Consider the following 14533-nt stretch of genomic DNA (forward strand, 5'->3'; position numbering starts at 1 on the left):
ATCGCTTTCTCAAAATCACATAAAATCATATTATAACATCGACTGAGATAAAGAATAAAATGAAATATTAAAATCACGATGTATCTCGCTGCATTGCGCGAGTATGCTTCTAGTCTTATTAAGCAAATTTAGCAAAAGTCTTAAAATACTAAAGAACCAAAATATCTTTTATACTACTTTTTCATTTTTTTCACCATTCTCTTCTCATATACACTCACCCTCTCACAACCGATTTTTTTTAAATTTACAATTTATACCTCTATAATTAATTAATTAATTTACTTTACGTTCTTTACTTTAAATGTTTCATTTTAAATCTTTATCAAATTAACATACATAATCGTATATCAATTAAAACATGTTTAAAAAATACATTTTTATTTTAACAAGTTACACAATTATAATCGTTTCGTTAATATATTTGAAATGAGTCCAATATTGAATAGTTTTTGACTTAATTATATTATTATATATTATATATACTGTGAAAAATTATTTTTAATATTCACGATTTATACTTTTATAGTTATTTATTTATATATATATACTATATATTTTGGAGTTAGGTTGTCCAAATTGCACTGTATAATATGTTCTTGGGTTTTTTTGAAATATATATATATATACATGTATTAATTCAACCTTAATATGAGTTTCTGGACAAGAAAGAGGGTAAGCAGTTGAAATTTCATTCTAAAAACCCATCTTTTTGGTCTTTTCATAGCTTATGATCTGTTAAATTTGTAGTTTTCTTTATTGGTTTTGAGTGTTTGTCTTAAAACTCAAGTTTCTTGTTTTTTTGCTCTTAGTGTAAATCGAACACACTTGTGGAATCGTTTAAATATGTTGGATTTTAAATATATTGGATTTTAAACTGTCATACAATTTTTTTCATCGATAGTCTGTAATTGGAACCATAACTCTTATTAATATGTAAAGACCAAGTGTAACCTATATCATTGTTAAATCTTATCTTATAAAACCAGTGGAACTTCAAAATCGTTAAAATTTATGGCTCCCACCGCATTGCGCGGATACACATCTAGTTCTCACTTATCAAATAATATTGTTGACCCTTATTATATTTACCGAGTAAATTACTTAAACCGATAAACACCTACCAAAAGGGATGTTTGGTATTGTTTATTTGAAAAAACTTATATTTTTCTATAAAATTTTTTACAAATTTATTATAAATTAAAATAATTTAACTTTTTAAAAAAAAAAATTTATTACCTGTTTGACACCAACATAAATTATTTATCCAAAAACTCAAAAATTAATAAACTAATAAATTGTTTTTACAATCAATCCGCATCCAAAATTCTCAAATTGTTTTCGTGGACGGTGTTGTCGTCTTGTGATCGTCTCCTACAGAATTCCGTGCGCCGAAGATTGGAGTTGCAGACGTCAGATCTTATCCTGTTGATCTCGATTTTCCAACAATGTCTGTGTTTTGCCTCAATCATCTTATCCTCTCTACCTCCATGATTATTTCTTCTTCATGCTCTTCTTCATCAACACACGAAGATGAGAGACCAAGATGATCAGACTCGTGTTCTCAACCAGCTCGGTTCTATGATCATCAACATCCTCAGTTCACCTCCTCTACCTATCCCATTCCCATCCGCCTTCATCCGCTCCACCGTTGCTTCCTCGTCGACATCCACCTCGCCACATCCATCACAACTGTCTCCCACTGCTTTCGCTGCAATATTTATTGGGATTTCCTTCGTGTTGATGCTGTTTGGATCCGCGATTTTCGTGATCGGATTCATGTTGATGCCTTGCGTGATTGCTTTGGTAATGTTGTTCTACTTGGCCGGGATCGTTTCTAATTTGTGCTACTTGGCTGGAGTCATTCTCTGTCCGTCCACCAGGATTGTTTCAGGTTTGGAAATTTTAATCCTTGTGTTCACTTTTCAGATTTGCTCTTCATTTCTTCTAATTTGTTTATTTGTTCATGGTGCGCCTTCAAGGCTTCAAGTGACCAGTCCTATGATCACATAGTTAATTTGTGAATTATGTATTCGATTTGCTCATTTAAGTTCTAAATCGACCTAGCTTACAGGTTCGTCATCAAAGGAGCAATTGAATACCTGATGACTGTCCTACTTAAAAGTGTTGGTTCGTGTAGTTTGCATATCAGGAAATATTGTGTCACCAATTTCTTTATGCATCTCGGACATTGTAGATCTTAATAATTAAGGTGAAGAATGTCAAACTGGTTAATTGTTTCTTCATGCTTGCCAATTTTGAGCATAATTGCTGTATGAATCTCAGCTATTGTAGCCTTAAGAATTTAGGTAATGAATTTCAAACCGGTTATCTTGATGCTTGCCAATTTTTAGCATAAGTATCGAGTTTGGTGCATAATAGCATCTAATCATGATGAAGCACATTATGTAGCATCATCTCTCAGTCTCCATTAGGGGTTTTTCAACCATCAAACCTTCCTAACATAAGTGACTAATGTGTTCACTTGTGTGGAGCGATTGCTGTAATTGGTCTTGGTTTTGGGTTCATATTACCAGGCCTATTTTAGGCCAAGCTAAACACAGGATATTAACACATGTTTTATGGTTCATCATGCAGCATGGACACTATCATGAAGCCGATGATGATGTTGAGTAACAAGTCTGAAGATAGAACAGCAATTAAGTTGCTACTTAGAACTTAGAATTGTGTTGATCCAAATAAGAAAGTAGCATACATGGGGGATATGTAGCATTTTGGATGATACGTTATTGCAGTTTGAAATGGTCAAAGAATATCCCTTATTCCATTTGAACTATGAGGACATGTGTAATTTATTTGTTTCTCTTCTAACCCGTGTTTCTTGGCCATGTAGGAAGGGAAAGTTCACGTCTGATTTGTTCAAAATTCTATTTAGAGAAAATAACTATACATATATGTTTGTTAGGCTGATATTTTAGAGCAGTATTTGGTAAATCTACAAATCCATGTTTGTAGCGAACTCATCTTGTGCAACATCCAATTTATTGCTGACAACAGAATAAAGACCTAGAATACTTGTGTAGATTTAGTATCACGAATCTTTATATGTATGATCGAAGGAACCATAAGATAATGAAAAAGAAGACACTTAACACTTGGACAGGACCAGAAGGTTGAATAAGATGAAGAACGTACTACAATCTCTGTTCTGCCTCAACTGGTTGATGGTACTAGGAAAGAAGCTCAACTGATGTGAAGATGCATAAGAGCTAGCCTATGTTGATGCTAATACCAACTGCAATGAGTAAGATGGTGATGAGTCCAAAGAAGATGATTGTGTGGACACAGATTGAAACCCCACTGGTCTGCATGTTGTTGAACTCAACCGCACGGCCCTTACCCGGAAGCTGAAACAACAAACCGGGTGTGAGCAACACAAACAGCAACACCCCTATTAGAACCGGTGCCCAATCTGCCATTTCTCTTGGTTAGTTTCCTCCTCTTCCGTGTCTAGATTTAAACAAAACCATGTACATGATGCAGAAGATATAGCAAAAGAATCCTTAGCTAGGTGACAAAGGACATATACAAACTTCGCCTGTGAAGCATCGTGTACGTCGTTCTTCAAAGTAACGTTTGTGTGATGAATGATGATGCCTCAAACGGCAAAATGGCATGGAATATTTACATTCCAGCTATTGTTTTTCTTTCAGAATGGAGACAAATGTGCATATTTAATACTCAACTGTATGCTTGCTTTTACTACTTGGTGTAATTTGTCAGTTTCCCAGCATACTAAAGTATATTTTATTTAAATAGTACTAGAAGATTATATATAAGATGGCATACGTGTCAATTAGGAATAGGAGATGGCTGGATAACCTTGCATACAAATCGACTATATCCATCAAGTCCCATAGACTAATTTTACTACCCAAAACCCCAAAAAAATTAAGGGTGTTTTTGTAACCCCCTCGATTTAACCATGAGGAATGTTATGTTATCTAAAACAGATTCTTCAAAAATAATGGTTAAATTAAAATTGTAGATCGTTTACAGCGGAAGACTTTAAAGAATATAACTTAATTAATGTCGGTCCATCCCATAGTGATGTGCTTTACAAATTAATCTATCATAGATGATTGCACCTAAATATTGAACTTAAATGGACTAGACAAGTCTCTATGTATGCCCCTTCTTTTTCTTTGTCCAACCTGAAACCTTCTGTCCCTGAGATGCATACTATAGTCAGCTTATAAAGCTCAATGAGTTCATGGTTTGCGTGAGTAAAGATCATTTCACATAATATATATCAACTTATAAACTTTGTACCAAATAGTATGCATTTTCTGAAAAACATGCAACACTGAAAGAAAAGAGATCTCATAATTTGTCTGTCGGATATGAGTCATTTAGTCATTGGTATTCTCTGAGTTGTCCAACTTGCACCTGTCTAGACACTCATTACGGGGTTGTGYCACTTGTCATGTGACTTCTTGGTCAAATGCTCACCCGCTAAAACTGATCATAAAACTTTCAAATGAAATAACATGCTAGAGTTATTTGAAAACAAAATAAACACATAGCATGCAACTAATCATAAAATAACATACATGTAAAATATATCATGTATGTAAACTGAAACATCATGTTTATGTACACATTATCATATAAATCATATAATGCTCGAAAATAAATTTATACATATGTATGCATCCCATTGTAAGTCTCATGAAGACTCACCTGATTGCGTATAGATTGACTACCGATAACTCTTGACCAAATGCCTACACATTTCATACCATAATATCTCATTAACGTCTTAACTTCTCAAAAAGTCAACAAAAGTCAACTATTGTCATTCTGACCCAACCTAAAGTCAAACTTTGTATCCAAGCATCTTAATATGTCTCAAACAACTCTATTTGACCCATCATCAAAATCCACATGGATCAAACATGCCAAAAGTCAACCCTTGGTCATTTCGGTCAACCTTGACTAACTTTAGTCAAACCCCAAGTCCAAAACTCAATGGCATCCCAAAAACATTTTAATATCTTATAATCTCATCTCTCTAAATTAAAATGTCACAATAATTACTTTACTCAAATTACGGCACTTAAATCATCAAAACAATTTACTGATTTATATAAGCAACCTACTTACAAAATAAACAATTAACTAATATTAATATTCAAAAAATAATAATAATAAATTAATTAATGTATTAATTATATACTAATTCAATTTAATATAGTAACTAATTTAGAAATTAAATTAATTAGCTAATATAAACTAATTAACTAAATCTGAAATTTATTAATTTGGGTCAATTAACAAATTCTTATAACTTAAGTATTCAAATTAAGCCCCAAAAATATAGCATTCTTTTGTTAAAACAATAATGGCCTAAAATATAGTCAAATAAGTATATTTGTTAAATAAAAGAGGAAGTCCAACACTAGCCCAAACATCCATCATGTTCATGCCTCATACCAGATGCAAATGCTACCTAACGACAGCAGCTTCTTTAGGCCGATTAACCTTTTTTTTTGTCCGTTTTCGTTGATTCTTTTTGCTAAAACTCAAGAAAATGATTTTCCTTAATCATAGAAACAAAAATCAACGAAAACCATCAAGTATTGAGTCTCATACGCTCGTTTAAAGTTATGGTCTTAAAACCACTCGAAAATCAGTAAAAAAACTCAAAATCGAACATTCAAAACTAAAATCTGAGACATAAGGCTACTAAGGTTTCATAGAGGACCTAAAAACGAAGCCAACCATATAAAGAACTCAAAATTTGGTTGAATATTTTACCTTCAATCGTCAATAAACGGAGCTTTTCGAACTCAAACTTCAACCTCCGATTTCTCTTTCGAAACTCGATGAAACTTCGGTTTTCTTGAAGCAAAAGTGTAGAGCAAAGTGTTGGCTACATATATTTGTTCCTTTTTTTGTCTTAATAGTTTGAAAATTCAAACTGATATAAAGCTTCAAAGGAGTGGTCGTTTTCGCGTTTCTGAATTTGCAGATCTGATGTATATTTACAAAACAGGTCCTTCTGGTTTGGACCTGTTAACATCTGACCTAACCCTTAAATATTATAAAAATGCATTCGACCCCCTGGCTCCATTACTTTTTGACATCTTTACACATTTCACCCCTAATATGACATTTTCCTTCATTTTTAATCCAATTTTCAAATATGTTTATATATTTTTTTCCCAATAAAATAAAACTCATTTTATTTTATTTTCCTTGTTCTTTTTGCTTTTTAATTTATTTATTTACCTCGTTTTGGAGCGTCACATTTTTCATACCAAAGTAACCAAGTTGGATTTAAGAGTGATGGAATGGGAAAAGTAACCATCCGTCACTTTCAAGGATCAAATATTAAATCTTGAAACATAATCTGTCTTTTGTTTTTCTGTTTAATGCTTAACCATCATCATGCTCATACAACTTTCCCATGCGTGGTCTCTTTTCTGCATTAAAGGAGACAATAATACCACCAAAGAAAGCTTGATTACATTCTTAAATTAATTACAACCATACCATTGCTATACACTTGTTTTGATGACTTTGGTATGATGTGTTGTTCTACTTGCAGTTGCAGGTTATCTGCCTACTTTCAAGATCCACCAGCAAAGCAAAGCAAACAGGATATGGCACTTGGTAAGCAATCTAGCTTTACACCTACATCAACTACTTAATCTTTTCTTTGCATATACGATAATGATAAATCTCTTTAAAAGCCGATCAAAAGAAACACTCTTGGGATCAATAATTGTATACTTAATGAAGAAAAAAGAGGATAAAGCAAAAGCCCCCTGCCCCCTGCCCCCACTACCCCTAGAAAGAAAGAAAAAAAACATACCTTCCCTCCCTCCCTTCATTTCCACCCTTTTTTTTCCTGTTGAAGTTTAGCATCCCTCCCTTCCTCACCAAGTAAATCAGTCATTAGGGCCCTCTACTTATTTGCAACTCCTGCTCTCACTTAGACTTGAAAGGAGACTAGCTGCCGTTTTTTGTTTATATAGATCGAATTGAAGAGAGGAAAAGATGCATACAGATTGGGGGCCAGCGGCTGTAGCGGTGGTTATGTTTATACTGTTGTCCCCGGGGCTGCTATTTCAACTACCGGCTAGGACACGAGTGATAGAATTTGGGAATATGTACACCAGTGGCATATCCATCCTGGTTCATGCCGTCTTGTACTTTTGTATTTACACCATTTTGGTTGTAGCTATCGGTATTCACATTCGTACTTGATGATTCTCCTCTTTTATGCTTTCGGCTTACATGTTCTTTCTATTGGATGTGATTTACGTTTCTGGCCTTCTTTCATACGGTAAACTTATGTTCCTTCCTTGTGTTTTACCATGTAATGTCTGTGCTTTCTTCATCCAATTTAGATTTTCACTCGTATCAACTCGTCGAGTGGCGTTAGACCCATGCCCGTAACGCATTGTGTCCGAGCTACTAGTTTTTTTAGATGTTTTCGAGTGTCGATATGTGGGTTTATATTCCGTGCCTCGTGAACTTATTTGTTGTCTATTGACGGAGCACTATTTATCCATCAACTGAATCCGAAGATCCAACGTCGTGTTTGTGTTCTTCTTGTTTTGAATCTGTCGTGATTGCGACCGGCAACCCTGTCACAAGTTGTGCAATACCAATAACTCTGTTTTCCATCCGAGAGTCGAAAATGGGTTTTCCATGATTAGGTGTTGTGGTCGATGTAAAACAACCGGGTAAGAGCTACCACTCAACATTTATCTTACTGGATAAGATTATTGGCCATGAAAATGGCATAGCAAGATTACTGGCAAGTGTCTCTTACCCGGTAAGCCAGCACCGGCCAAATAAGAATCACCATCCTCACTTAATTTCATATATGAATCTATCTGATTCAAAAGAGAAGAAGAACTTGTATCTGTATCTTAATTTCAATTTAAACATAATGGTAGAAAGATTGGTCTTGGTAAGATGTGTATTTTGGCATCTTGTTGCTTCCAGCAAATCTTCTGAATCCATTACGATTACGAGTTAAATGTTTAGCTCATTGTTTATTCTCATCTTTTTTCTAAATAAAGATATGATAATTTAATTAAATAATAATAAAAAAAAATAATCTAATATTATGTTTTTTAAGTTGTTAAAATTTCTTTTTATACAACTTTTAAAAGATGTTGAATATAATTATGCATAACCTTAAATTTGTGAAAAGTGTACAGTAAACTTTTAATTTTTTTTTTATTAACCTGGATATCCAACCCGCTATGCGAGCCGACTAATCTCAGGACGACCACCTACTTTGCGAGTAACTGGGAGTTTCGTAAACTTGGTTTATTGATTCATAAATTTCTACACCATCAAGAGGAAGCGGCACATATTATTGTAGAAGGAGAAAGGTTCATAAACATGAAGCGAATTTATCATCAAAATGATGGGACTCAATCCAATTAAATAATAGAAAATAATCAGACATTTATAAAATGTTTAAGGAAAAAATCCGATGCTCCATCTGTCTTACAATAAGTGTCTATATTTCTATTTTAATTTGTCATAAAATAGATATCCATTTTTAAAAAGTAAGTAAATAATTTCTCATTCAATCATTAATTATGAGATGAACTACTATCATTATTTACTAAGGGTAAAATTGTCATTTAGTTGTTAAAAATATATATACATTTTCTAAAACTACATACATTTTTCAATATATACATTCGTTTTGGAACAAATGGAATATGTTATAATCATAAACCTATAAACAGGATGATGAGCAGAGATATTGATAACGTATTCAGTATCCCTTTCAAAGGACGAATGCTTTTATTTATAAGTGAAAAGAAACCGAATTTCCGATTATGAATACTTCTCTAGAATTTCCAATTAGGGATAGTCCTCTTTTAGGAAATTATATGCTTTTATTAATAGTGTATCTTTAATGAAAGTCAAATATTATCGTAATAAATCTTTAGAGCATCTTCAATAGTTATCAGAGGCGGAACACAAATGGACTGAATCAACAATAGTGGATGGGGCCCAAAAGAATTTTATACTTAAAACCTTAATGGACTGGAGATGTTTCACTCTATCAGATTAAAAAAGTTCAGGGGCCAAGGCCCGTATGGCCATCCGCCCCTGATAGTTATGTTAAAATAGGGATTTTGGTGGGTTTATAGATTTTTTTTTTCCTCCAATAATTCTGTCTCCGACAAATTCTTTAAAATAAAGATTTTTGAAAATTTTTGCTCCGACAAAATTCTCCAAAATGAAAAAAGTAGGAGAAAAATATGTAGAATTCTCAGAAAAATTCTCCAAAAATTATGGCGATAGAGAATTGCACAAGATGTACCTATTTTTTTTTTTTGGAGAATTTGTCTTTTGATTCTCTGTTTAAAGATCTTCTAGAGTATGGTAAAATAGAGAAAATTAGGGGGGGGGGGGGGGGGGGGGGTGTTTGGGATTGCTTATAATTAATCGTTATCAACTCATTATAAGTTAGAATAGTTTAACTTCTTTAAAAATTTCTTATTACCAGTTTGGCACCGGTATAAGTTGTTTATCCAAACAATTAAAAGTGCTTATTATTGGTGTCACACTGGAATAAGTCAATAATATTGTAATTTTCTTCACCAATAAAAGATATTGAAACTAAATGTTTAGAAGAAAAAAATAAATTTTTATTAAATGTATTAATGATATAATTAATGTTAAATCTTTTAAATAGAGTAGTTATTAAAACATCTCCAACAGTTATGTTATATTTTCTTAAAAATAGAGTATTAAAAGTCAATATTTTTTAAAAATTACATTCAACTCCAATGGTTATTCTATTCTACTAATTGTATTGTTCGGTTAACAAACCAAAAAAAAAATGTACCATCAGAAGCTCTAATTATTTTTTCTTAATTTATATGGAAGATGTCATACAAAAACCTTTTACATAGAGAGAGAGAGGATGCTTACTTTGCAAATCACGTTATTTGTACAAACCATACAAACCTCATTCAACTAATCATAATTTTTCATTTTGTTCATTTTTTTTGTAATTATGAGAGGTTGATTAATCATTTTTATTGTGAAGGGTGTTAATCATATATATTATCATCTTCATTATTTTAATTTTAGAAAAATAGATGAAACAGTTTCATTAAAATTTCATTAAGTATTATATGAAACAATTTTATAACCATATATGAAACAACTTCATCAAAAAAATGTATTATATAAAATAATTTCACAAGATTAAACAATTTCATGAAAAAATTTCATAAGATTAATCAATGAAATTGACAGATAAAAATGGTTTGCACGATTTGTACAAATCAAATGATTTGCATTTGATTGCTCTTCTATATATATTTACCATTTTGAAGCAAACTTAATTATTTATTTTAATTCTCGATTCCTTCTACTTTCTCTCAAAATAAAATTTCAACAACACAGTTTTTTTTCCTCTTTCCTTTCCTTTCCTTTCCTTTCCTTTGGCAGGAAGGGTTTCGAAAACACAACATAAAAGCTCCAAAGTCGACCAGGGGATCAGAGCCGACCCAAAAAGGACATGAACAGAACCACTCGGAGCACACAAACAAAAAGGTTTACACAGCTATACTGAAATCAAATTACCAAAAACATAAATGGATTGATTGAAAAAAACGATAGAAAGATTAGCACACGACACCATCCGCTAATGATTGATCAGAACCTGATACTCGGTGGAGAGATGTGCACCATTAGGGGTTGGGATCTGAGATCAGCCGGTATAGATATGGATGTGGACGGCGAGGATGAGAATGGCGTAGATGGCGAAGAAGATGAGAGTGTGAACAGCAATAGCCTTACCGTTAGTCTTCATGCTCCCGAACTCCAATTGCTTGCTGTTTCCCGGTAACTGAAAAAGAAGTCCCGGTTGCAACAGCACAAACAGTACTACTCCGATGAGTATTGGTCCCCAATCCGCCATTTCTTCACAGAAGCTACCTGTTTCTGGTGGATTTTGATTACAGAGAGTAGACGAGAGAGAAATTAAGGGGCAGTTTCCACAACAGGTTAATTAAACGCCTAAACGTAATTGTATAGAAAAGTGTGTTCACGTGGACGTCTTTACCCAAAAATGCAAAGCAAATTCCTCTTGTCTCGTGTGTGTGAATCGAGCAAATGCGAATTCGAACAACATTTAAACAGGAAGTACTGAACAGTTACTAAAAAAATGGATCGAAATTAAAGGATAAAATATAAAAATGAAAATTATTAGCTGGAAAGCACTATCGTGTAGATCTTCGATTTTTGAACCGATGTAGGAAAAGAATTCCAGCGGCGACCAGCAAAAAGATGCCGGCGATTCCGCAAACTAAGCTGGAGACTATCAACACCTTCCTCACGTGATCTGCACTACCGCCGCCGCTGCCGCCGCTACTCCACGACGGATCGCTCAAATTTCTGGCTTCCGGTAATGGTTGTGTGGTTGAAGAGACTCCGCTGCCGAAGAACGATGACATCTGCGGGGCCTTTGCTTGTTCATCCCCTTGGTTAGATAGTCCGTGATCCGATGGTCGTAGTTCCTTACCTTCCGACGGTCTGAGAACCGGAATTGCGATCAGTGGTAAGTAGAGCGCCATTAGCATACCCCAACGCCACCAGTTTTCCATCTCTTGTTTTGTTTTCTTCCCTTATTTTTTTCTCCCTTCGTAAAATACTTTTAATACTTCCTTTAGTGAAATAAAATAATAAAATAGAGTTGGTATTTATAACTAGGGCAAAATTACAAAATAACAATTTATTTTCATAAATTTCTTTATTATAGCATTGTATTTTCAGTTTTTCTTATTATAGCAATGTATTTTTAAACTATTTTTTATTAGGACAATATACTTTGAAAAATTTACCCATTATAGCATTGGGTAACCTTTTGATTTAAATTTACCCATTATACTAGGTTTCCGTGTCACCTCATTGTCCACGTAGGCTGTCCACATGTACTATAGTGATGTGACTTTCTTGCCACATCATTTTACTTTCAAAATTATTTTATTATAGCATCTACTAGTTCTTATTAAACACTATATTTTTAATTTTAATATTTAGATATTTTACATGTTATTTAATAAATGTATTAAATGAATTAAAAAAATTTAAATTATTCATTAATATACCAATATCAATAAAACTAGTAAAACACAACTTATCTTGCTAACATTTTAAAAAAAATATGTGTTTTTTGAAAAAAGAAAAAGAAAAAATATTCATTTTTTTACCAAAAAATATTATCTTTTAAAGAATATATAATATTTGTTCAAAAACTTTTTACTTGACGTATAAATATATTAAATTAATTAGACTTTTTTGAATTATTTATTAATATAACAATATTAAAAAATTGTAGATAACAATTTATTTCGTTAATATTTTAAAGAGAACTTTAAAATATATGTATTTATTTGAACAACATAAAATAGGAAAAGTTACCTTTTTTACAAACAAAATATATCTCGAAAATAATGTTTCATATTTATTTAATAAATATTTTATTCTAAGAATATTTAATTTGAATGCAACTTAATAAGAAAAAGTAAAAAATTAAATGTTTTTTTAGATCATAGCAATGAAAAATGAAAATCACTAAAAATAATTTGAAATAAGTTTTTATTTTAATTTTAGATAAGTCATCAAAATGATGTGGCATCCACATTACCTCATTAAAGTCACACAAGCAAAAAAGTCAAAGAGTTAACCGGTTTAAAAGGTAACAGTTTACTCATTGCTATTATGGGTAGATTTTTTAAAGTACAATCCCTTAATAAAAAATAATTTGAAAGTACATTGTTGTAATAAAGAAAAACAAAAGTAGAATGCTATAATAAGAAATTTTATGAAAGAAGTTGCTATTTTATGCATTTAACCTTTATAACTAACATTCCCATATAAGATTTTGCTTTCAAGAGGATTGTAACGAGATGTTTATGGGTTGGGTTGAAAAATTTTGAACAATTCAATTTAAAGTTTATGGTTTGAAAAATCTTAATCCAATCCAATCCAAACCAAAGTGTAACTCAACCCAACCCAAACCGTATTTGATCGGTTAATATTTTGGTATATTAAAATATTATCATAATCTTGAATATATTATTTTCACTACTCATAATTTACTTTTTTCATCATCAACCATTTAGTACAACTTATCCACTTAAATCTTACTTATATCAGATTTAATTACTTTTCTCAATTTACATATAAATGTTCAACGAATGAGTTATATAGAGATGGAGAACAGATTGAAAATATGTGTATATGAAAAGGGTGCGTGATAATGTAATTACCTAATATACATATTAATATATATCGGGTTATCGGGTTATGTTGGGTTCAAATAATACCAACTCAATATCAACTTAATACTTACGGTTTGAAAATTTTACAACTCGATTAGACGTCGCGTTGCTTCAAGTTAAGTTATTTCACATTGAATTGGATTGAGTTGATCGGGTCGCTCGAACTTTTGAGCACTCCTAATTGTAATGGAGGTTATTATAAAAACTTTCATCTTGTATTTCTTGGTTGTCAATTCATCAAATTAACAATTCTTTAAAAATTTCATAATAATACATATTATCAAAAAGAAAAAACAAATATGCACTAAATAAAATTATATTAAATAAAATAATAATATTTCTTCATTTAATTAATGGGACAAGAATGGAATGCAAATTTTGGGATACTACTTGATGTTTTAAGTTGTGATATTTTAAATTTTGAAATATATTTTAGCTCGTGATTTTAAAATTTTAATAATACAATATATTCTCTAGACTATTTAAAAATATGTAATTCAACACGATTAAAATATATTTTTATACGTTAACGATAAAAAATCAATTTAACTTCTGGTATTTCACAGTCACTGAAATGTTTGTTGCCTCTCGACTTCTACTTCAAGTTCGGGGTCCAATAGGGGAACTTGAGTCTGAGCAGAACCTGCCATTTTTTTCTCTCTCATTTCCCGCAAATTTTATCCATTTTATTCCAAAGTGTCAAAGTCGTTACCAAAAGTTTAATCTATCAAACATTCGGGCACTTGAGTTATATGGGTCGTATTGGGCCTCTAAACTCGAGGGTTAAAACTCCTGCCTATATCTTTTGATACACTCAAACCTAACATGCTCGACAATTGAACAAATCAAGCATAACATGTGATGACTTACAAATTTATACAAATATATCATGGGACTGTATTGTGCATCTTAGTATGATGTACATGAAAATAACATGGTCTTGCATGCTGGAGTTTGGCACTAACTTGGTCAATATGATCTAGTTGTTCAACATAAGCTTCTGTCACATAGGCCTAAGCGGCCTTGCCTTGTGACCATGAGGTTGCCCGGTTCACTTTCCTTGCAAGCCGGTCACTGAAGTTCCTCAACTTGCGTCTAGGCTCGTGTTTAGGGATGGCAACGGGGCGGGGATGGGGCGGGGTTTGCAATCCCCGTCCCCGGCCCCGGTTTATACACACAGTCCCCGGCCCCGGCCCCAGCCCCGGTCAACTTTCGGTCAACCCCGGTCAACC

At 32.5% G+C, this 14533-nt stretch overlaps 5 protein-coding genes across 6 annotated transcripts in view; 2 read left to right on the forward strand and 3 right to left on the reverse strand.

Annotated features, from left to right (window-relative positions):
* Nucleotides 1-1407: 1407 nt before the first annotated feature.
* On the forward strand, nt 1408-3096 carry LOC112529879. 2 transcript variants are annotated; one of them, XM_025141308.1, is made up of 2 exons: nt 1408-1891; nt 2072-2580. In XM_025141308.1, the coding sequence occupies exons 1-2, from the start codon at nt 1531-1533 to the stop codon at nt 2101-2103; spliced, it is 393 nt and encodes a 130-aa protein (XP_024997076.1). In that variant the 5' UTR covers nt 1408-1530; the 3' UTR covers nt 2104-2580. The 2 variants fall into 2 exon arrangements, with proteins under 2 accessions (XP_024997076.1, XP_024958678.1); XM_025102910.1 differs by lacking the exon at nt 2072-2580 and adding an exon at nt 2596-3096 and having other exon boundaries at nt 1415-1891.
* On the reverse strand, nt 2593-3535 carry LOC112499608. Its single transcript, XM_025102921.1, has one exon. The coding sequence runs from the start codon at nt 3435-3437 to the stop codon at nt 3228-3230; it is 210 nt and encodes a 69-aa protein (XP_024958689.1). The 5' UTR covers nt 3438-3535; the 3' UTR covers nt 2593-3227.
* Nucleotides 3536-6566: 3031 nt separating this feature from the next.
* LOC112526896 lies at nt 6567-7577 on the forward strand. The gene is made up of 2 exons (XM_025137333.1): nt 6567-6636; nt 7002-7577. Exon 2 carries the CDS (start codon nt 7024-7026, stop codon nt 7231-7233), a length of 210 nt encoding a protein of 69 aa, XP_024993101.1. The 5' UTR covers nt 6567-6636; nt 7002-7023; the 3' UTR covers nt 7234-7577.
* A 2953-nt stretch (nt 7578-10530) lies between these two features.
* The window catches only part of LOC112513381, a 7915-nt gene continuing 3912 nt past the window's right edge, over nt 10531-14533 (reverse strand). Inside the window, exon 3 of the mRNA XM_025119623.1 lies at nt 10531-10953. Coding sequence (XP_024975391.1) covers nt 10727-10953 — 227 coding nt within the window. The 3' untranslated portion in view covers nt 10531-10726. The remainder of the gene's footprint in view (nt 10954-14533) is intronic.
* On the reverse strand, nt 11082-11638 carry LOC112513372. The gene has a single exon (XM_025119610.1). It carries the CDS (start codon nt 11619-11621, stop codon nt 11238-11240), a length of 384 nt encoding a protein of 127 aa, XP_024975378.1. The 5' UTR covers nt 11622-11638; the 3' UTR covers nt 11082-11237.

Source organism: Cynara cardunculus (genome assembly GCF_001531365.2).
Source record: "Cynara cardunculus var. scolymus isolate 2C chromosome LG 1, CcrdV1, whole genome shotgun sequence".
NCBI classification, from domain to species: domain Eukaryota; kingdom Viridiplantae; phylum Streptophyta; class Magnoliopsida; order Asterales; family Asteraceae; genus Cynara; species Cynara cardunculus.